This window comes from Nematolebias whitei, chromosome 5 (assembly GCF_014905685.2).
Source record: "Nematolebias whitei isolate Nwh7 chromosome 5, NemWhi1, whole genome shotgun sequence".
Lineage (NCBI taxonomy): Eukaryota > Metazoa > Chordata > Actinopteri > Cyprinodontiformes > Rivulidae > Nematolebias > Nematolebias whitei.
Window position 1 is genome coordinate 34,528,433 of NC_056502.1, and position 18,463 is coordinate 34,546,895.

Consider the following 18,463-nt stretch of genomic DNA (forward strand, 5'->3'; position numbering starts at 1 on the left):
AAAAAAAAAAAACGAAGTCCAGATGACATGATTCAACCTTTTTTGTTTTAGTTTCTTAAGTTTTTCTTTGGTTTTCTGTAAACCAACAAAGGTCATATTGTTTGTCTAGATGTGGGATGGTTGTGACTGTCACATTTGAAGCAGTCATTTTCATATTGAAACAGATTTGTGACTAAAACATTGCATGGGATTATTTCTTTAGGGGTTATTCACCCTCATCAAATGACTGCTGCAAAAACTTGTTACTTAGCTGACATTTTACACAGTCCTTACAAAAATTCACAAAATAAAACTTGTCATATTTTATACACCTTACAAATCTGCCTGCCTAGGGGGGAAAATGTAGCTTAGCAATGTCTAATCTTTTAATTCCTGTACTTGGAAAAATTTGCGTCTTGTAGGGCTGAACAATTAATTGCATTTGTAATAATATCGCAATATGATAAAACCAGATTTTCTAATCACAAAGGCTACAATTTGACTGGTCACATGATCTGGTTACGTGACTTGCGAGTGAGTGGAGCGAAGCAGAGCAGAGAGCGGGAGAAGTCAACGCTGCACTTTAACCGGTTGCACAATGGTGTCGGGCTCGACAGAAGCTGACACGTCTGAAAGTTTCGTACCAAAGAGGAGCAGCACGTCTGTGGTTTGGAATTATTTTGTCTATAAAAAAGAAGATGCTGCGCAACGACATGTATTGTGCAGAACCTGCCTTGCTGCTGCTGCTGCCTCTCGAGGTAACACCACAAATCTTTATTATCACTTCAAAAACACCACAAAGCCATTTATGATAGTTGCATGGCTAGAATACCAACGACCAGTGCTTCAGCTTCAAGTAAGAAAAGTACCAGTCGACAGGGATCACTGGCCGAACTGTTCAAAGGTTTTACTCCGTATGAACAGAATTCAAAACGTCACGCAGAAATAACTTGAGCTATAACATAGTTCATAGCAAAAGACATGATGCCCATTAATATAATGACCAAGCCTGGATTTACAGCTTTGGTAAACACAATGGATAAGTGGTACAGAATGACCTCGCGCACACATTTTAGCAAAGTTGCTATTCCGGAAAAAATTGCAGAAACAGAGTTGCAGAAGAGCTGAAAACAGTGGAGGTTTTTTTGCACTGAAACAGATTTATTGCTTGTTCATTGAAAAATACATGAGAAGATATTGAAAAATAATCTTATATTAAATCACAATTGCAATGTAAAAAAATAAATCACAATTAGAATATTTTCCAAAATTGTTCAGCCCCAATATCTTTACGTTTATAATCATGTGATGGATCCGTTTACTAATGTGCTGCTTAAAATATAAAAAGTTCTTATTTTGTATGATCCCCTAGCAAGAGTCAGGTCAGTTAAACACGTGTGATCAGCCCCAGTTTGTACTTAGTTTGTGTAGAAAGTGTATTGGGTGAGTTTAATCTGAACAACCACATCACAACCAATGTTTTTTTTTATTATTTTATGAAAACTGTACAATCTGTGTGTCTGTCTCATGCAGGTGTCTGCCCCTGTTGATTACAGTGACCCCCCTACTGTCAAAAACCACCATGAGGTCCTGCGCTGCTTCAGCCTGCTTGGTACATTTTGTTTTTCCTTGTTTGTTGGTGAATATATTTTCAGTGAAATAAAAAGGAGTTAAACTGGATGAGAGAGTAGTAACTGTTGGAGCAGCCGGTTAGACAAACCATCTGTATTTCTATGGAGTCGCATGTGCAGTAATGAGAGCATGTGCTGGACTCCTCAAGATGATCATGTTAACTCTGAAAGTTGCTCTGTTTTCACTTTGAGTTCTTTTTTTTTTCTCCTACATCTTCCAACAACTGACGCTCTGTTCCCTTTAGCCAACTCTTTCCCAGACCGGATGGTGATGTTCGTCCTTCAGAGGTTGGAGAACAGTAACGAACGAAGCAGGCTGGGCTCCCTGGCTGTGCTCCGTCACCTCATCAACTCCTCCAGTGAGGAAATTCAACAATAATCAACATATGCTGTTTGTGGTTTATCGGCTCCATCAGGAGTTTTGTTTTTTACTTGGCTGTTAACTCCACCCTTTTTTCAATACGTTTGTTCCAGCTTCTACGATGGAGAGCAAAAAGCTTCTTATTCTGGCCAGTATTAGACAGCCAATGGCTGACCACAGTAACAAGGTACCACTCGTGTACAAGTACACACTTTGACTCAGTTTGAGGGACTGTTTGATCTGTATTTTTCTTCTAAAACATATTTCTTTATATACTCATATTGGTATTTCTGTTTCTAGGTGAAGAAGCGTGTGGTCCAAGTAATCAGTGCCATGGCTCATCATGGTTACCTGGAACTGGAGGGAGGAGAGTTGCTGGTTAGGTTCATAGTTCAAAACTGTTCTTTACCTGACACACACCAGGTAAATCATTATTTCATTTTAAAACTATATTCTTTACCTTAGATGTGCTTTCATTGGTCCCCAAAGAGGAAAATTCATTGTTAGGGCAGCATTGGACAGTAATGGGTAGAGAACAGCAGCACACATCTGGTTTACATTGAAGATACAAATAAATGGTAAATGAACTGTACTTGTATACACCTTTCTATCTTATCAAGATACTCAAAGCTCTTTGCAACACAATCTGTGCTTCATTTACCCACTCAATCTACTAGATCTGCACAAATAATAATCAGTGCTTTAGCACTTTCATACACCAATAGGACACGCATCGAAATTATGATAAAATAAAATGTATTTTGTTTGTTGAACTGCAGTGCTGTTTACAGTGAACAGTAATGTATAAAGTTTTTATTTTTTATATGTGCATTGTAAGGCGGACGTATTATGGTATAGTCTCAATCTGTAAACTTTTTGTTGTCCCGCCCGTAACTTCGAATTCGCTCAAGATAATTTAACAAAACTTGATACACATTTGTACCACCACTTTACAGCATGTCACATATTTTCATCACCCCAGCTTCAAGGTCACAAATCAAGGTTATACAAGGTCTTTGCTCGTCTAGGCCATTGTTGTAGTTTGTTGACGGACATACTGGGTTGTTGTACTGTTGACAATCTGAGCAGTATTGTTTTTTCTTTCCCCCCCGATGTGTTAGAGAGGTCAGAGACCCCACGATCCAGAGGAAGTGACTAATGAGGCGCTGAGGGCCATGTGTGACAACACACTCCATCTCCTGACCACCACTGTTGGACGACTAGCTGATGTAAATGTCTATGTGGATACCAGTCTGTGTGATTTGTTAGGGGATTACTGCAGTAATGCGTGTATTTTTGTGTTCGAAGGTACTATGGCCCAAGCTGCTGTACTATCTGACCCCTTCACAGTACAGCAATGCCACAACACCTCTCTGTAAGAGCCTCATAGTGCTGGGAACCAAGAAGAAAAGCAACCAGGAGCCCAGCTTCAATATAAACTTTAAACAAGAGGGTTAGTAACATCTTTTACAGACTTGGTGTATCCATGTTAAGATGTAAAGGTGTGCATATTTGCACACACAAAATTAATCCTTCAAGGAATATCATGTATTTGTAATTTGTGTTTATTATCCATGTCCATCAGGAAATCTGCCGTCTCCTCAAACTCTTATGATCAGACTGCTGGTAAGAATTACACAAAAACACAAGAAAATACAAGAAGCAAGAAATTTACAAAACTGCGGTGAATTTGACATCAGAAGTAAATATATTCTGGTGTAAAAGGAGCGAAGTGGCTTTCACATTTAAAGTAGAAAATCAAAGGCAACTTAGTTGAGCCTGATTTATTTATTTTTCTTTATTGCTGCAACAACAAAAAAAAGGCTAATTTTTATTTCTGATTTTATTGTTTCATCAGTGTAGACGGGAGACTCATAAATACAACTTTAGTTTTACACACGTCCTGCTGCTTTATTTAAAGACTTATTATGCGACTGCATGTGTAACCTGGTTTAACAAACTCCCGTAGGTCAACGCAGCGTTCCCGTTCAACTGCAGAAGTCATGGAGCCCCGTCCTTATCTCTCCTTCAAATCCTCGGCATCAGTATTCACCCCAACACAGAGAAAGTCTGGGAGAAAGAAGTACCTCCTCTGATTTCACTGTTGGAAGGTACAGAAGCTTATTTATAGATGTTTATTTTCTAATGAGTTTTAAAGGAAACCTGGTTTTGTTGTAACATCAATGTCTGACTTTGTGTTCCTCAGAGTCAACAGCAGAGAGTCTGGATAAGGACGAGTGGGATGAGAGGCTGCTTAGTGTAAGTTTATTTTTTGATGAATATCATGTGTATAGTACTAAATCTGTTGTGTAAATGTTTATTATAGGTGTCTGGTGATATAGTTGTGTTGCTGTAATTGTCCTCAGCTCTTGTCTATAACCTTGACATCAATACAAGATGACAAGTGGGTGTGTCAGCTGGCTGCTGAATCAACAAAATACCTCTCTACATACAACAACGCCCTAGAGGAGAAGGTAAGGACTTCGACCGTTATCTGCTCAATTTATGTAATGAGTTCATGTAATTATTAGAAGATTGAGTCATCGCACTGTAAATTGCCAGACTCCAAACGGATGACTTGAGTGGTCATTAGAATAATAGTTTTTAATAGTTATTTGTCAAATGAGGGAAAATGCAGCCCTAACAAGTACTTTGCTAATGGGTCCATAAGTGCCAATTTAATTACATCAAGTAAAATGGAAATTGTGTAATTTGACTCACTTGACCAAGCTTTGAAACATCCAAGATAATTTAATATTTCTTAATAAAATTTGTGCCCACTGAATGGTCGTCTGTTCACTCTTGTAAAAAAATAAATAAAATAATAATAATAATGTCAGGAAAAAATGCACAAATTAACTGAGGGAAGACTTCCAATCCAATCATCTCATTTGCACCCCGAACAAGTTTTCTGTTTATGCATCCAGTTGGTTTGAAGTGCAGGCGCCTCTTGTTCCTGCAGAAAGTGACACAGGTTGTGGAAGAAGGTTAATGTGAAGAGGGAGGGGGGCAAAAGATCTGGAGTCTGTCCTGACGAGAAATAAAATCGTAAACAAATTTTATAAGAAAGCAATACATTCTATTGAGTTTTTTATGAATGCTATTTTCTATACAATTAGTTATTTAAATCACTTTTAACATCAAAATTGCTTAAATTCCATTCTGCCAGACATGCGATGTTACATTTGTGCCACATAGTTGAACAGGTAGTGATGATCATGCCTTTATAGGTTTGAGCAAATGGCATCTTCTGTGCACTCAACGTGCACATCACATCACCCTATGATGAAATCACAGCTTTCATTATCGTTTTAGATATCCATATACCTCATACCTGAGTGAGCCACACAAGTGGCATGGATTGTTTATTTTCTGTGTGTTGTCTCTGGACATGCTCACCGTCCTTGCATCTACCCCACCCCAGCGTAATGTCGGCATCATTATGTGCTAGTGTGCGAGATTTTTTTCATTATCACACTGTTGACCTTCAACCAAAGATTAAGAGCGTGTTAGGAATTTTTTTGTCTCCAAACCTTACGTGTCATTTTTTCACCACTTTTTATTGTCTGTCCAAACAGATCTCACTTGTAAATGAGTCTTCGAGGCTCAGTGTGACTTATCTGTCTAAATAAAAGTTGAATGAATGAATTTAAAATAGTGTGACCCAAACAAAGGCTTTAGTCCCCCTAGGTGACCACTGAGTGGGCCAGACCACTGGGAAATGGCCCGGTGCTCCCTATGGCCAGCCTGCCCCCAGGGCTCCGTAACCGTAACATCTATCTGTCTGCTCTCTTTTGCTGTGCTGTCTATTTTTGTGACTTTATCATACTGGGCATGGGTCCGGACAGAACAATCACTTGGTCCGGATCCTGACCGAGGTCCGCCTATTAGTGACCTCTGGTTGAAAACATTAAGAACACTGCAAGAGTGTGGGAAGGGTTTCTAAAGCCTTAAAATATATAAAATGCTAAAATGAATATATATAAAATGCTAAAATGAATATAATGTCCATACTTTGTGGATTTTCACCTATAGCACAGGTGTCTGGAACATAACGCCCGTGATAAGTGAGGGACTACCATAATTGTACTAAAAACAATATTCACTCTCACCCACATTTTTAAAATGTGTTTAAGTACTCAGACAAGGTATGTTGGGCAGAAAGCTATAAAATAAATCTCCCATAAAGGGGGTGGGGGGTTGTGTTGTTGAAGCGGGGTGCAGGAGAGGCACAGCCAGGACACCATTCATGCTAGAACCACCCCTGTCTGAGGCAATAATCTGGTTGTTAACGGTGTCTCTGGTGCTGTGCACACTGATGCAATGTACAAATTTACAAACACCAGAATGTCATCATGTTTCCTTCTTTAGAGCTTTCTGTATCGATGCATCGGAGTGACTCTCCAGCACTGTTTCAATAAAGAGGTTGTGAAGAAGCAACTGCAAGAAGTCCTCCTCACAGCACGACACAGTGATGCTGTGGAAAGAGAGGTAACTGAAGCGTAGAACATGTATGTTGCGAATAAAAACATCCATGCTGTGTACTTTGCATTAGTCTAACTTCTAATTTCTGACTTCAGGGAGTTGCAATGGGCGTCGGTTTGTGTGCCAACAGCCATTTAGAGGGAACTTTAGCCAAACTCGATGAGTTTGGAAAATCAGACGCCTTCAAAAAGACCCCAAGCATCTTCAACCTGCTGAAGGTACAAACCTGTTTTTTTACAACTCAAAACCTTTTTAAAGTACCAAGTTACTGAAGGAGTTCATGTAAAAACAGTTTGACTCCTTTTGTTGTCACCACAGGAGCGTAATGATGTTGAGGTAGAGAAGGTGAAAAGCACATTAATTTTGTGCTACGGTCAGGTGGCCTTGAATGCACCGCCAGAAAAGATTCTCAGCCGCATTGATCAAGACATCCTGCGCTGCATCAGTAAACATTTCAATACTAAGGTAACTGCGGGGACTACATACTGTTCATATTGATTATATACACAAATAATTTTCTCACTGTATATTAACCCTTGAAAGATCTTATAGGGAAAATTCATTTATTTTTGTCCATGTTTTTATTTACTTACTTTTTGGTGTAGTCAATACACATTTTTATTTTTCTGACAAAGCCATCCATCCATCCCTTATATTATCTTTTACCTGCTTCTTCCTTTTCTGGTCGCGGGGGTCTCTGTTGCCCATGTCCAGCCGTCACTGTGCGAGAGGCACACACCCTGGACAGGTCTCCAGTCCATCACAGGGACACAAAGAGACAAATGAGACAAACAACCATTCACTCTCTCACTCACACCTAGAGACAATTTAGAGTTGCCAATCAGCCTAACATGCATGTTTGGTCTGTGGGAGGAAACTGGAGTACTGTACCCGGAGAAAACCCTCACATGCACAGAGGGAACATGCAACCTCTACCCAGAAAGGTCCTGGACTGGGATTTGAACTCACAACCTTCTTGCTGAGAGGCAACAGCTCTACCAACTCCACCACCATGCTGCCTACAAAGCCAAATGTTCTCAGAATTTTTTCAGAGAACATTTGAAAAAGAAAAAAATCGATTAAAGGGAAAATCCATTAGAATTTTTTTGATCCCATATTTATCATATCATAAAATGATGAATTCTTCTCAATAATACTTTTTCTTTATACCTTTGTTTGTGTACACTCAATTTTTATATTAGCTAGATGGTACTCTACTTTTACATTTGAGAGCCTCTGTAAAAATTGACCACAGCTGACTTCAACTTACCCCGGACGAGTTCAGTCTTTTGCAGCGAGACGTTGCTGTTGTGTTCCACCTCATTTCATGTGACAGAAATGTTTTAGTTTGGATATAAAGAGCAAAAATGCACTTGCATGTTGCACAAGTAAACATTAAGAACAAAAAAGCAGTCCCACGTGCACGCAGGCTGAAGAATCAGACGCTCCACGTCTCAGAACACCCGTTGACTGAAATCGGGGAGAGGCAACATTTTCAACTTCCTGGGGTTAAAAATGCCGTTCTCAGTGAAAACACAATTTTTCAGTTGCTCGTGTTACTACTTAATTTTTAAATTAATCAACTAATGAAAAATAAAACTACCAGTCTACACAACTTCACATTTTTTATATTTTATTAAATATTTATCATTTACAACATGTTACAAAATTCATGTTGCATGTATAAAACAAACCCTCCTTCCTAAAACACTCCAAATAAAAGAAAAAAAAAGTCTTGTACAAAAATATATCTTCTGTATTTGTTTCATGCTTAAATATCTAAAATGAAAAGATCTCTTTAATAGTATTTCCTTTGATTTTTCTCATTGTATTTTAAAACGGTACTAAATTCAGTCTATTATAGATTTGTCTCCATCGGTCTCTGTCAGATTTGCATTTGTCCTGATTGTTCAGTGTTTGTATCGGACCTCATTACACTGTCGCCTCTTTCTTTGTACAGGTTCTGGGGATTAAAGTAGAGACAAAGGTATTGTTATGGGGAAAATGAGCTTTGGTTTTCTTCTGTTCACTTCTCCGTTTCATCTTGCTCTTAGTTTAAATTCGCTCTCTCTTCTCCACACTTGTTTTAGTGTCGCCTGAATTTTCAGGGAAGTCTTGGAGTCGAAGTTCAGACTGAGCCCATTAAAACAGAATCTTTGAAGCTTTTGAAGCTCGGTAGCATTTTTGTAAAGTTTCACAACGGTGGACCACCAGGCCTAGTTAATGTCTTAAAATTATTCCATTGCAGTTTTGGACCTCATAAATTTGAAAATGCAGCTTCTCATTTATTTATTTATTTTTTCACACACGCACAGTTACTAACCTAATGAGGTGATAATTAAAGCTGGGGATGTTCTGTTGGTTATAAATGAACTTGTTGAAGCAGCCAGAGAGGCAAGGCTGAGATGGTTTGGACATGTGCAGAGGAACAGACAAAGAATGTTGAACGTGGATCTACAAAAGAGGAGAAAAGAAGAAAACCACAGGATGTTCATGGACGTAGTGGAGGAGGAGATGCAGAGGGTTGGCGTGACAGGATGCTGGGATAGGGTGAGATGGAGGTAGATGTTCTGCTCAGTGACCCCCTAAAGGAAGCAGTCAGAAGAAGTGATGGATCATTAGCAATTTACTCTTCCAAAGTGAAAGTAGATCAGAATAGCTACAACTAATAGCTTAAGAAGAATTTGGGATTAAATCACTTTATTAGTGAGAAATCTGAGTTCTGTAGTGAAGTCAACAGGGGCTGAGTGTTTCAGCTTTTGGATGATTTATCACTATAACCCTCTAACGTTGGCGTTTGTGGTTTTGGAAAGTGTAGTTTACACATTTGTTGTTCTTTTTTGGGGTTTTTTGTATCAAAAGCTTCAGCTTTTTTCTTCAGGCTGTTTAATAAATCCAGTTATGAGGCCAAAAATACATTTCTTTCTACAGTCTTCAGTTGTGATGACTTTCACCAGGAGTCTACAGGTGATTTTATAAATGCAGCATTATTTACATTATAAAGTATTTTTTTTATAGTGTCACTACATTAGGCTCTGAGGAGAAAAATGTGAACAATGATGTAATCTTCTTCCATTTATTAACAGATTAATTGTGTCCATGCTTTATTAAAGCAGTTTTGTTCCATTCGGAGTGAAACAGATCCTATAAACAGACGTCTTCAGTCTCAGACCTCTCACCTTCACTGTAGATCCTGCACTCTTTTCTTATGTTGCTTTGCAGTGGGTTGTTAAAGTGCTTACCAATGACTCATCGTTTGTGTAAAGGGGCTTTTTAGTAATTTTGGCAAATTTTCACTAATTTCTAACTCCGTCTCAAAGCTTCTAGCTCCTGATGCTTTTTTTTTTTTTTTTTTTTTTTGGGTTGCTGCACTTGGTTTGCTTTTGTGCCAATTTTTTTTCTAATCCTGTAACTTTCTCTCCATCCATAGGCGTGGAGGATCAATCTACAATATCACTTTTGGATTGATTTAGATTAATTGCTCAGCTGGGTGATGCAAAGTTTGCTTTGGCCTAAAAGCACCTTTGTTTCCACGAATGACTTTTCTTCTTCCTTTTGGAAAATACCTTTTACTTTTGTCGTCGTCCTGTCTTTTCCCCTGTCTCTTTTGTTCATCTGCACTTCTGTCCTGATTCAGGACCTGACTATGAAGCTCAGTCTGATCCAGAGTGTTGGATTCATAGCCAAAGCCATCAGCGAGTGTGTAACTAAACAAGGCTACATCTTCTCTCGCAAACAGGAGCTCATTACTGTCATGCTGGTCAGTAGCACAACCTTTAATTTAATGCCGCTGCAGCTACGGCAGTAATAAACTTTATTTCTTCTCCTGATTTGTTGAAACTTTTTCAGGATTTTATCAAGTCGGAGCCAGCAGATTCACTGAGGACTCCATTGCGCTCTCTGGTGATGACCACATGTGCTAACCTTGTGTATCCTTCATGCCAGCAAAGCAGTCTTTGCATTACATCGTTACAAAATGGATGTTTAAAGATTATTCTCACTTTCATTTAATATTTACAAATGTTAAATTTAAAATAAGTCTGTTTATTTCAGTGACCTCTTAAATGATTTTAAAGGAACACGGACATGATTAGGTTCAGACATCCATCCATTATCTTTACCCGCTTATTCCATTTTGGGTCACGGGGGTCGCCGGTGCCCATGTCCAGCAATCACTGTGCGAGGGGCGGGGGACACCCTGGACGGGTCGCAAGTCCATCACAGGACCACATAGAGACAAATGAGACAAACAACCATTCACTCTCTCTCTCACACCTAGGGACAATTTAGAGTTACCAATCAGCCTAACATGCATGTTTTTGGCCTGTGGGAGGAAACTGGAGCACCCGGAGAAAACCCACGCATGCACGGAGAGAACATGCAAACTCCACCCAGAAAGGCCCCTGGACCGGGGTTTGAACCAGGGACCTGCTCGCTGAGAGGCAGCAGCTCTACCAGTTGCGCCACCGTGCTGCCCCAGGTTCAGACTTGTAGCTGAAATAAAAGTTGTATATGTGCTAGTGTTTTATAACTCACTCCTCGGTTGTTGTTCTAGATTGAGTTTCCACTGTTTTATTCTTTGACCATAAATACTTCAGACCCCTGAACCCCCCACTGAGTGAGAATGAGAGCTTTGATTTGCTAAAGGTTTGTGTGAATGGTGCGTTTTCTCTTCCACATGAGATGCACACTCCAGAGAAAACCAAAGAGGAAGAGGTACTTGACCCCAAGCAGAGAAAGGTGAGATGTGTGTTCACACAGAAATGCTTCTTCACTGCTTTATATTAAATGGGATGTGTCCAAATTTTCTACTTATTTAATTAAATGGAAAATCTTAATTAATCTTAATAGGCTTTGTACAGAGACACGCTAGCTGCTTTGCAGGAGCTGCTGAAGAGTGTCCTGGCCAGAGATCCCACACCTGACGGCTTGCAAGGTGTCTTTAAGGTGAGGCCTGATGTTTTATACTCGGAGGTTTTATTTTGTCTGTGAATATCTAAATATGCCATTCAGTGTAGATGTTTAAACATTACACCTAAATGTCCTTATGCATGCTCAATAATCCAGGTAGGTAAATCTTACAAAAGGTATAGGAGAAGATGTAAAAGCAGGTTGGCTTTCTTTGTGAGGTCTCAGTTTCTGATAGAGGGCATTTGCAAACCAAGGTGTACCACAAACCCACCCACACAGACCAGTATTTGCAGTTTGACTCCCATCATCCTTTGGAGCACAAGTTAGGAGTCATCAGGACTCTGTACCACAGAGCAGACCGCATCCCCACTAACTCAGGAGCCAGGCAGAAGGAGAAATCCACACAAGACAGGCTCTAGAGCAATGTGGATATCCTAACTGGGCCTTCCTGAAAGCAGAGAAGAAACCCAAACAGGACTCCAGTCAGCCAACAGGTGAAAAGGAGGAACCCAGACCCAGACCAGTGGTCATTCCATATGTTGAGGGAGTATCAGAGAAACTGAGACGTTTATTTTCTAAACATAACGTCCCAGTGGCTTTTAAACCCCAAAATACATTACGGCAAAGACTGGTTCATCCCAAAGATCCAGTCCCCCGGCACAAACAGAGTAATGTTGTGTATGCTGTTCAGTGTCAGGAGGGTGATCAGTCTTACATCGGGGAAACTAAACAGCCACTGGCCAAAAGGATGGCCCAGCACAGAAGATCAACATCATCAGGCCAGGACTCTGCGGTCTACACTCATCTCCAGGCCAGCGGTCACTCTTTCAGGGATGAAGATGTTCACATCCTGGACAGAGAAGAACGATGGTTTGAGAGAAGAGTAAAGGAGGCCATCTTTGTGAAAAGAAATCGTCCATCATTAAACAGGGGTGGAGGCCTCCGGGTTCAACTGTCCCCCTCTTACAATGCTGTGATTTCTAGTATCACTCAGCCCCCTGTGAACAGCAAGCAGCCATCGGGGTGCTCATGATCCATCGTTAGGCTGATGGTCCTCCTTTTGCATGTGAACAGCTAGTTTTGGATCCTAACGAGATTTAAAGCAAAAACAACTGGACTTCTGTTCTGTAGCTGAAGACGTTTCGCTTCTCATCCGAGGAGCTTTCTTCATTCAAGCAAACGAGTGTGGGGTTCAAGTTCTAAAGCTGATGTGTTCTGTAGTTTTGGATGTCAGGAGCAAACTGGTTGATCCACTATGAGAAGGTGCTGTTTGAGACGGTGTGTTGCAACTCTTCAGACTGAAGTCTTCTGGATAAAAGACAAAGAAGAATCTGTCCAGACAACCTGATTCAACCTTGTTAGATTATGCTACCCCCCCCCCCCCCCCCAACCCCCCAACTCATTTTATGTGCTTTAGGATTATAGTTTTTTTTGGGGGGGGGGGGGGTTGTCTGAACGGCTTTAAAACTTTCGACTGACTTGCCTTGTATATTTTAACCTTTTTGGTGTAATTATTTGATGTCCCTTTGGGATTAATAAAGTATTATTGAATTTTAATTTTATGTTTTTTTGCAGCACATTGAATCATGGCTGGGCTCAGTACATGACCATGAGAGGGAGAGGGCCATCACAACCACCGCCCACATACTGTCTTACTATCTGGATAACCTCAATGTCAAGGTACAAAGACACGCTAGCAGTTCCTGCAGACTGTAGCGTTAAACACGCAAACTGTTGCATGTCATTATTTTTCAATCTGTAATTTGCAGAGCATGGTGTCTTTTCACAACCTCGGAGCTCTGCTAGGTCGATTGTCTCCTCGGTGTTCAGACCCTGACCCCACTGTACGCTCTGCTGCCATAGACTGCATATACACACTGCTTTGTATACAGCTACGATATGAGGGTATTTTCATGCACAATTTACCTTTTTTATCATCAGAAATGGTTCTAATGAAAAATGGTTAAAGTGTTTATCTGTTTTAACTGATTGTACATCTTGTATGTTCTTGAGAAAAGCACTTCTCTATTAAACTATGTGTACACTGCGTTGATGCATTTTATCTTTGTTTTATGGATTTGTTAGGCTTCTCTTTGGATTATAAAGATGATGCTGTTGAAGGTCTGCTAAATTTTAAGGCGCAACTGGAAAACCCGGACCATTCAGTTCTTTACAAGACCTGCTCAGACCTCACCAAGGTACTTGTTTTATTGTCCCCAAAAGTATAGGTTCCTCAAATAATTGAGGGGGGCCAGTGGGGTAGCTGAATATTGATCTATTGTGGCCAAGGCCACCATTGGACACATCCTGGCTCTGCCATTGCATTTGGTTTCAAATAAAATTGCTCCCTACACTCGCCAGCATCGGGACAAGTGGAAGATAAAAAAAATAAAAAAACTACCCGTGTTCATTTCCACAGTGCAACTCTTACCCACTTGAATGTTTTTCACCAGAAACATTGTTTACTTCCAATCCCTGTTTGATTCAGTCCAGAAAAACGCTAATCTCCAAAACAGACATTCACTATTAAAATCCCACAGAGGTGGGGGACATCAATGTACTCTTTGTATTTACCTTAAAATGTAACTTGTCAATACTTGTGTCACTCATGCAGTTTTACACTGTTTATCTTGAGCAGTATGATGATAGTCATAATGTTCTGTGACCTAAAGGGTGTAACAACAGGTCCAGTAGTGGTGTGTAACCGTCTCTTCCTGCGTGTGTCAGGTGATGAGCAAGCGTCTGCCTCAGCAGCAGCTCACAACGTTGGTGTTCATGTTGTTTGAAGTGCTGGCCGACAGTCAGACAAACTGCTGCAGAGCTTCATCTGTCATCTTAAATACTCTGCTGAAGAACAGAGGAGCAGGACTGCAGGATCTGGTACCATGCACGCACCCACACACATATGCACGGTCATTAGGTTGTAGCTGCTGGATGTCTATCATCTTATTTTATCTGTATTAATGTTCTAGGTCCCAGAGATGTTGGAGGTATTACATGTGCGTCTACAAAGCATCACAGATGAGCAGGTAGAAAATTACAACATTTTAGAAATCGTTACATGCAAGTTTTTGTTATTTTTGAAATGATAAAGTAATTCAACTTTAGACAATGAAGACCTATTTTCCCAATAATGGGTCATAGTGTTTGTAATTTATGTGCCCAACACATCTATTTATCATTTGTGTTGATCATAACCACGGTTCAATAACTTTTCATTACATTTGTAGGTGAGAGTAGCAGTGGGACAAACTGTACTAATCCTGGCTTCTCAGCATCTGCAAACTGTTATTAATACACTTGTTAACCAACCTCTACCTTATGACAAGTATGTATGCACATTTACTGGAAAAATGGTTAACCTGACCCTTCCAGTCTACTTATGGGGGATTTTTATCTCAATGTTTTGACGGACATTATATTTGTTTCATTGTTCAGCTGGACCTGTGAGATGTGGATGGCACTGGGAGCTGATCCAATGGTAGCCAATCAGATCATAGAGATGGTGATGGAGAAACTTGCAATCACTGCACCATATGTGGACAAGAAGGAGTCAATGATGAGGGGAGGGACAACAAAGGTGGCCACCAGTCAGCCACTGGCTGTGAGTCAAATAAGGCTATGAACTGACTGAGACAGCGTTAAGACATGTCTCAGAAAATATTTAATGTGAAAATATAATTTATGTTCTCAAATGTGTTGCTGTTGTCAAACTTAATGTACTTTAGATGCTGAAAGGTAATTGTCACGCGTTTGCCTGTATGTGTGCGTCTTGTTTCAGATGACGTGCGGTCTTAAAGAGTTGTTGTTAAACGGGCAGAGTCAGGAGCCAGCCGTCAGTCTGTTCCCTCGGATCTTCTCCTGTCTCACCATCCGACTGGGAACGAGTGTTGGAGTCTTGGCACCGAAGGACAACACTCAGAAACGCCCTGCCTCCATCCATGTAGCAGGGTTTGTGCTTTTGTTTTAATGTTTCAGAAAATATGGATTTTTATTCACTTAAGTAATTTTTATATCCTTTTATATCCTTTTTTTTTTTTTTTTTTTAATTTTCGTTCCAGGGTAGCAGCTGATGCTCTGAGGATTTTATTAGCACGAGCTCAGTTAGATGAGGTGATGAAAAGACTAGATGAAGATGACGCTTGGGATGCGATAAAGGAACAAAGTACACACACAAAAGGAGTAACACTATTAGCCAGGTAAGTAAAGTTAGCTGGATGCTAAGCTATTCAAAATACTTAAAATGTTCAAACTAAGAAGCTTATTTAAAAATGGAAAATTAAACTCAAACTGATTAAACTTTGCCTTTTACTCAAAGTATTCTTGTTAAAAAAGAATCTTGTTGGACATTTGATAACTATTTGGTAAATGACATTCATGAAGGAGTCTCCAAAATGTCTTGAAACATTAGCATCCATCCAAGAGGCACATTCACCCATCCCTCAGTCCAGTACTGAGATGTGTTCTGACCACCTGGGTCCATTCAGAAGATGCACCGAGACAATGGGTATGTTTACATGGACATAAGTAACCGGATCAAATGGCCGGTCAGAATAAAAGTGTGTCATGTAAACACTCCGTTCGGGTTATTTTTTGTGTATTCGGCGCGATCCGATATAATTTGTGATCAGAACGAAACGGGTGGTTTACGCCGATCCGAAACCCGATCGGTGTCCATGTAAACGCTTGATGTGTTCGTTTTTATCTGATCGTGAAAAACTGACCTGACTGCGCATGTGCGACTTTGCCATTTCCGCCTGGCTAACGCTAATAATATTAGCATGCCAGGGAAGCAAAACTGGTCGGTGAGCGACACAACATTTCTACTAGAAACTTTGAAAGAGCTCAAAATGATCTGTATTACCTGTAGCTCAGTCAGGGAGTGCAGTAACGTCTCCACCATCATTAAAACCTGTCGCGGGTCCATTTTGGGTGCTCAGGTTTGTTTACATTCACCCAGGAAGTAGAACTTCTTCTTTGGTGTTTTTTTTTAAGGAGAGTTTACCACTCTGCGCATGTCAGTACTGCTGTTCAGAACAAAGCCCGCTGCATGCAAACGCTCGTCATGAACAGATTGTGCCCATGTAAACAATACATTTGAATTATTCAAACAGAACACATTTCAATCCGGTCAAAGAATTCTGCGCATGTAAACATAGCTAGTGAGTAGCATCAAACAGCCCACCTCTGGTGTGCCACTGTGCCTCAGAGGTAATAACAGAGCTGGGCTGGCTGATTAAGTACAGGGAGAGAAAAAAATGATGCAGAGCTGCAGCTCAGTAATGTGATAAAATAACATGTGTGTCTGCTCACTTGCAAGATGAAACTGATTTATCAAGATAACATTGATGATGCAAAGCATATTTGTAGTTGGTTTAAAAAAAAAAACCACAAAGACGATCGCTAATGTTATTTAATTAAGTTTATTAAGTTTTTAAATTACAGGAGGGAGTCTGCTGAAAAATGTTTCCTGTGTCGAGCTCCACTTCAGCCCCACGGAGTTCTGTTCTGTGCTTTTATTGGTTCCTCTTGGCTCACTTCATATCTGAATGCTCGCATGTGGCCAGCTTCACCTGTGAGTTATGAATGGTTAGAGGAATCTTAAAGACTGACTAGTCTGTACAGCCATTTCGCCAAACCCCTGGTGTCAGAAGCATTTGTAATGTGTGTGTGTGGGGTGGGGGGATGGGTGGGGGGGGAGTCTGGGGGTTCTCCCCCAGAAAATTTTGAATAAACTAGATACATATTTTTATTATTAACCTTTTTATTTAACCAGGCAAATCCAGATGCCATTTCCTGCATTCTGGTGTATTTTAATATGTTGTTGAACATGTACATTTACCTCCATATTTAAACACCTGATTCAGTAACTATTTTAGAGCGCACAGCTCAAGAAGAAGTAGCCTGACCAACAGCTCTCCTTGTGTGAACAGAGCACGCTCCGCTTCTCTCAAGCATCCTTGCCCCCCATCCCTGCGTCAAACTGCCAGAACTAATGTAGCGCTAAGCTAGTGGTACGCAATAGACACGTTAGCTAAGATGCTACCGACATGGCGCTCTGCTTCTCTCACATCCTAACCCCCGTCAACAACAGCCAGCACTAATGTGGCACTAAGCTAGTGCACAAAACAGGGGTGTCTCTCCCTGTGAGCGCCCTGCCAAGGAAGATAACGGAGGGGAAACGCTGCATGCGGTGGTGAGTTGTTGTAGGTAACCAGTAAAACCTGGCATGGATTTTTAGTGGTTTGAGTATTCTCCCATTAATAAAGTGTAATGAATTAGTTCACAAAGAAATGGAAACGGCACTGAGTGAGCTAATATTTCATGGTAAATGTGGGGGGGTCCAAATGAATAATTTCTAAATGTTGGGGCGGCAGGGAACATGTCCCTTCACATATAAATTGTTGTAACACCTATGCACAGAACTATCTAATGAATGAGCCTACAGTCTCTGCCGCGTGTCCTGGATCTTCCCCAAGGTCTCCTCCCAGTCAGACGTCTGTAAAACCTTCCCAGGGAGCATCCTTACTAAATGCCCGGACCTTCTCTACTGAATAACCATTCCAAATCTACTGGTCTTTTAAGTGTACTCCAGTAGATTAAATCATAAATAATTGTAGGAGTGGGGGCTGCTAAGGTTGGTACGTGTGTGGAGGCAGGTCCGATGTAGCATTACACGCAGTATATTCTAGAACAGTGATGCGAGTGCGTTTGTCCTGTCTATAGGGCAATGGCAAAGCATGCTGGTCCCAGGTTGCCTGCAATCGTCGAGTGTCTCTGTCCATCACTGAACAACATCTACGAATGTCAGAGAATCACCGTCACAGCTTTCTTCTCAGAGGTGATAAAAGCATTTTACTGAGTGTGAGGGGAGATGTGTGTGTGTATATGTATATATGTATATGTATATATGTATATGTATGTATATATATATATGTATATGTATGTATATATATATGTATGTATGTATATGTATATATGTATATATGTATATGTATATATGTATATGTATGTATATGTATATATGTATATGTATGTATATGTATATATGTATATGTATGTATATATATATATGTATATGTATGTATATATATAT

The 18,463-nt window shown here is 40.3% G+C and overlaps 2 protein-coding genes across 2 annotated transcripts in view; one reads left to right on the forward strand and one right to left on the reverse strand.

Annotated features, from left to right (window-relative positions):
- LOC119409529 (sulfotransferase 2B1) overlaps positions 1 to 18,463 on the reverse strand; it is a 149,065-nt gene that overhangs the window by 99,561 nt on the left and 31,041 nt on the right. The gene's annotated exons all lie outside the window — the stretch shown is intronic.
- mroh1 (maestro heat-like repeat family member 1) overlaps positions 1 to 18,463 on the forward strand; it is a 40,873-nt gene that overhangs the window by 18,882 nt on the left and 3,528 nt on the right. The window contains exons 10-37 of the mRNA XM_037676424.1: positions 1,513 to 1,591; positions 1,856 to 1,969; positions 2,085 to 2,158; positions 2,272 to 2,394; positions 3,093 to 3,200; positions 3,280 to 3,424; positions 3,557 to 3,597; positions 3,941 to 4,082; positions 4,178 to 4,230; positions 4,338 to 4,445; positions 6,343 to 6,462; positions 6,552 to 6,674; positions 6,775 to 6,921; positions 8,417 to 8,443; positions 10,094 to 10,216; positions 10,306 to 10,385; positions 11,055 to 11,196; positions 11,308 to 11,403; positions 12,943 to 13,047; positions 13,137 to 13,272; positions 13,453 to 13,565; positions 14,095 to 14,247; positions 14,340 to 14,396; positions 14,598 to 14,695; positions 14,806 to 14,971; positions 15,149 to 15,318; positions 15,429 to 15,566; positions 18,094 to 18,208. Of these exons, the coding sequence (XP_037532352.1) occupies positions 1,513 to 1,591; positions 1,856 to 1,969; positions 2,085 to 2,158; positions 2,272 to 2,394; positions 3,093 to 3,200; positions 3,280 to 3,424; positions 3,557 to 3,597; positions 3,941 to 4,082; positions 4,178 to 4,230; positions 4,338 to 4,445; positions 6,343 to 6,462; positions 6,552 to 6,674; positions 6,775 to 6,921; positions 8,417 to 8,443; positions 10,094 to 10,216; positions 10,306 to 10,385; positions 11,055 to 11,196; positions 11,308 to 11,403; positions 12,943 to 13,047; positions 13,137 to 13,272; positions 13,453 to 13,565; positions 14,095 to 14,247; positions 14,340 to 14,396; positions 14,598 to 14,695; positions 14,806 to 14,971; positions 15,149 to 15,318; positions 15,429 to 15,566; positions 18,094 to 18,208 (3,096 nt within the window). The remainder of the gene's footprint in view (positions 1 to 1,512; positions 1,592 to 1,855; positions 1,970 to 2,084; positions 2,159 to 2,271; positions 2,395 to 3,092; positions 3,201 to 3,279; positions 3,425 to 3,556; positions 3,598 to 3,940; positions 4,083 to 4,177; positions 4,231 to 4,337; positions 4,446 to 6,342; positions 6,463 to 6,551; positions 6,675 to 6,774; positions 6,922 to 8,416; positions 8,444 to 10,093; positions 10,217 to 10,305; positions 10,386 to 11,054; positions 11,197 to 11,307; positions 11,404 to 12,942; positions 13,048 to 13,136; positions 13,273 to 13,452; positions 13,566 to 14,094; positions 14,248 to 14,339; positions 14,397 to 14,597; positions 14,696 to 14,805; positions 14,972 to 15,148; positions 15,319 to 15,428; positions 15,567 to 18,093; positions 18,209 to 18,463) is intronic.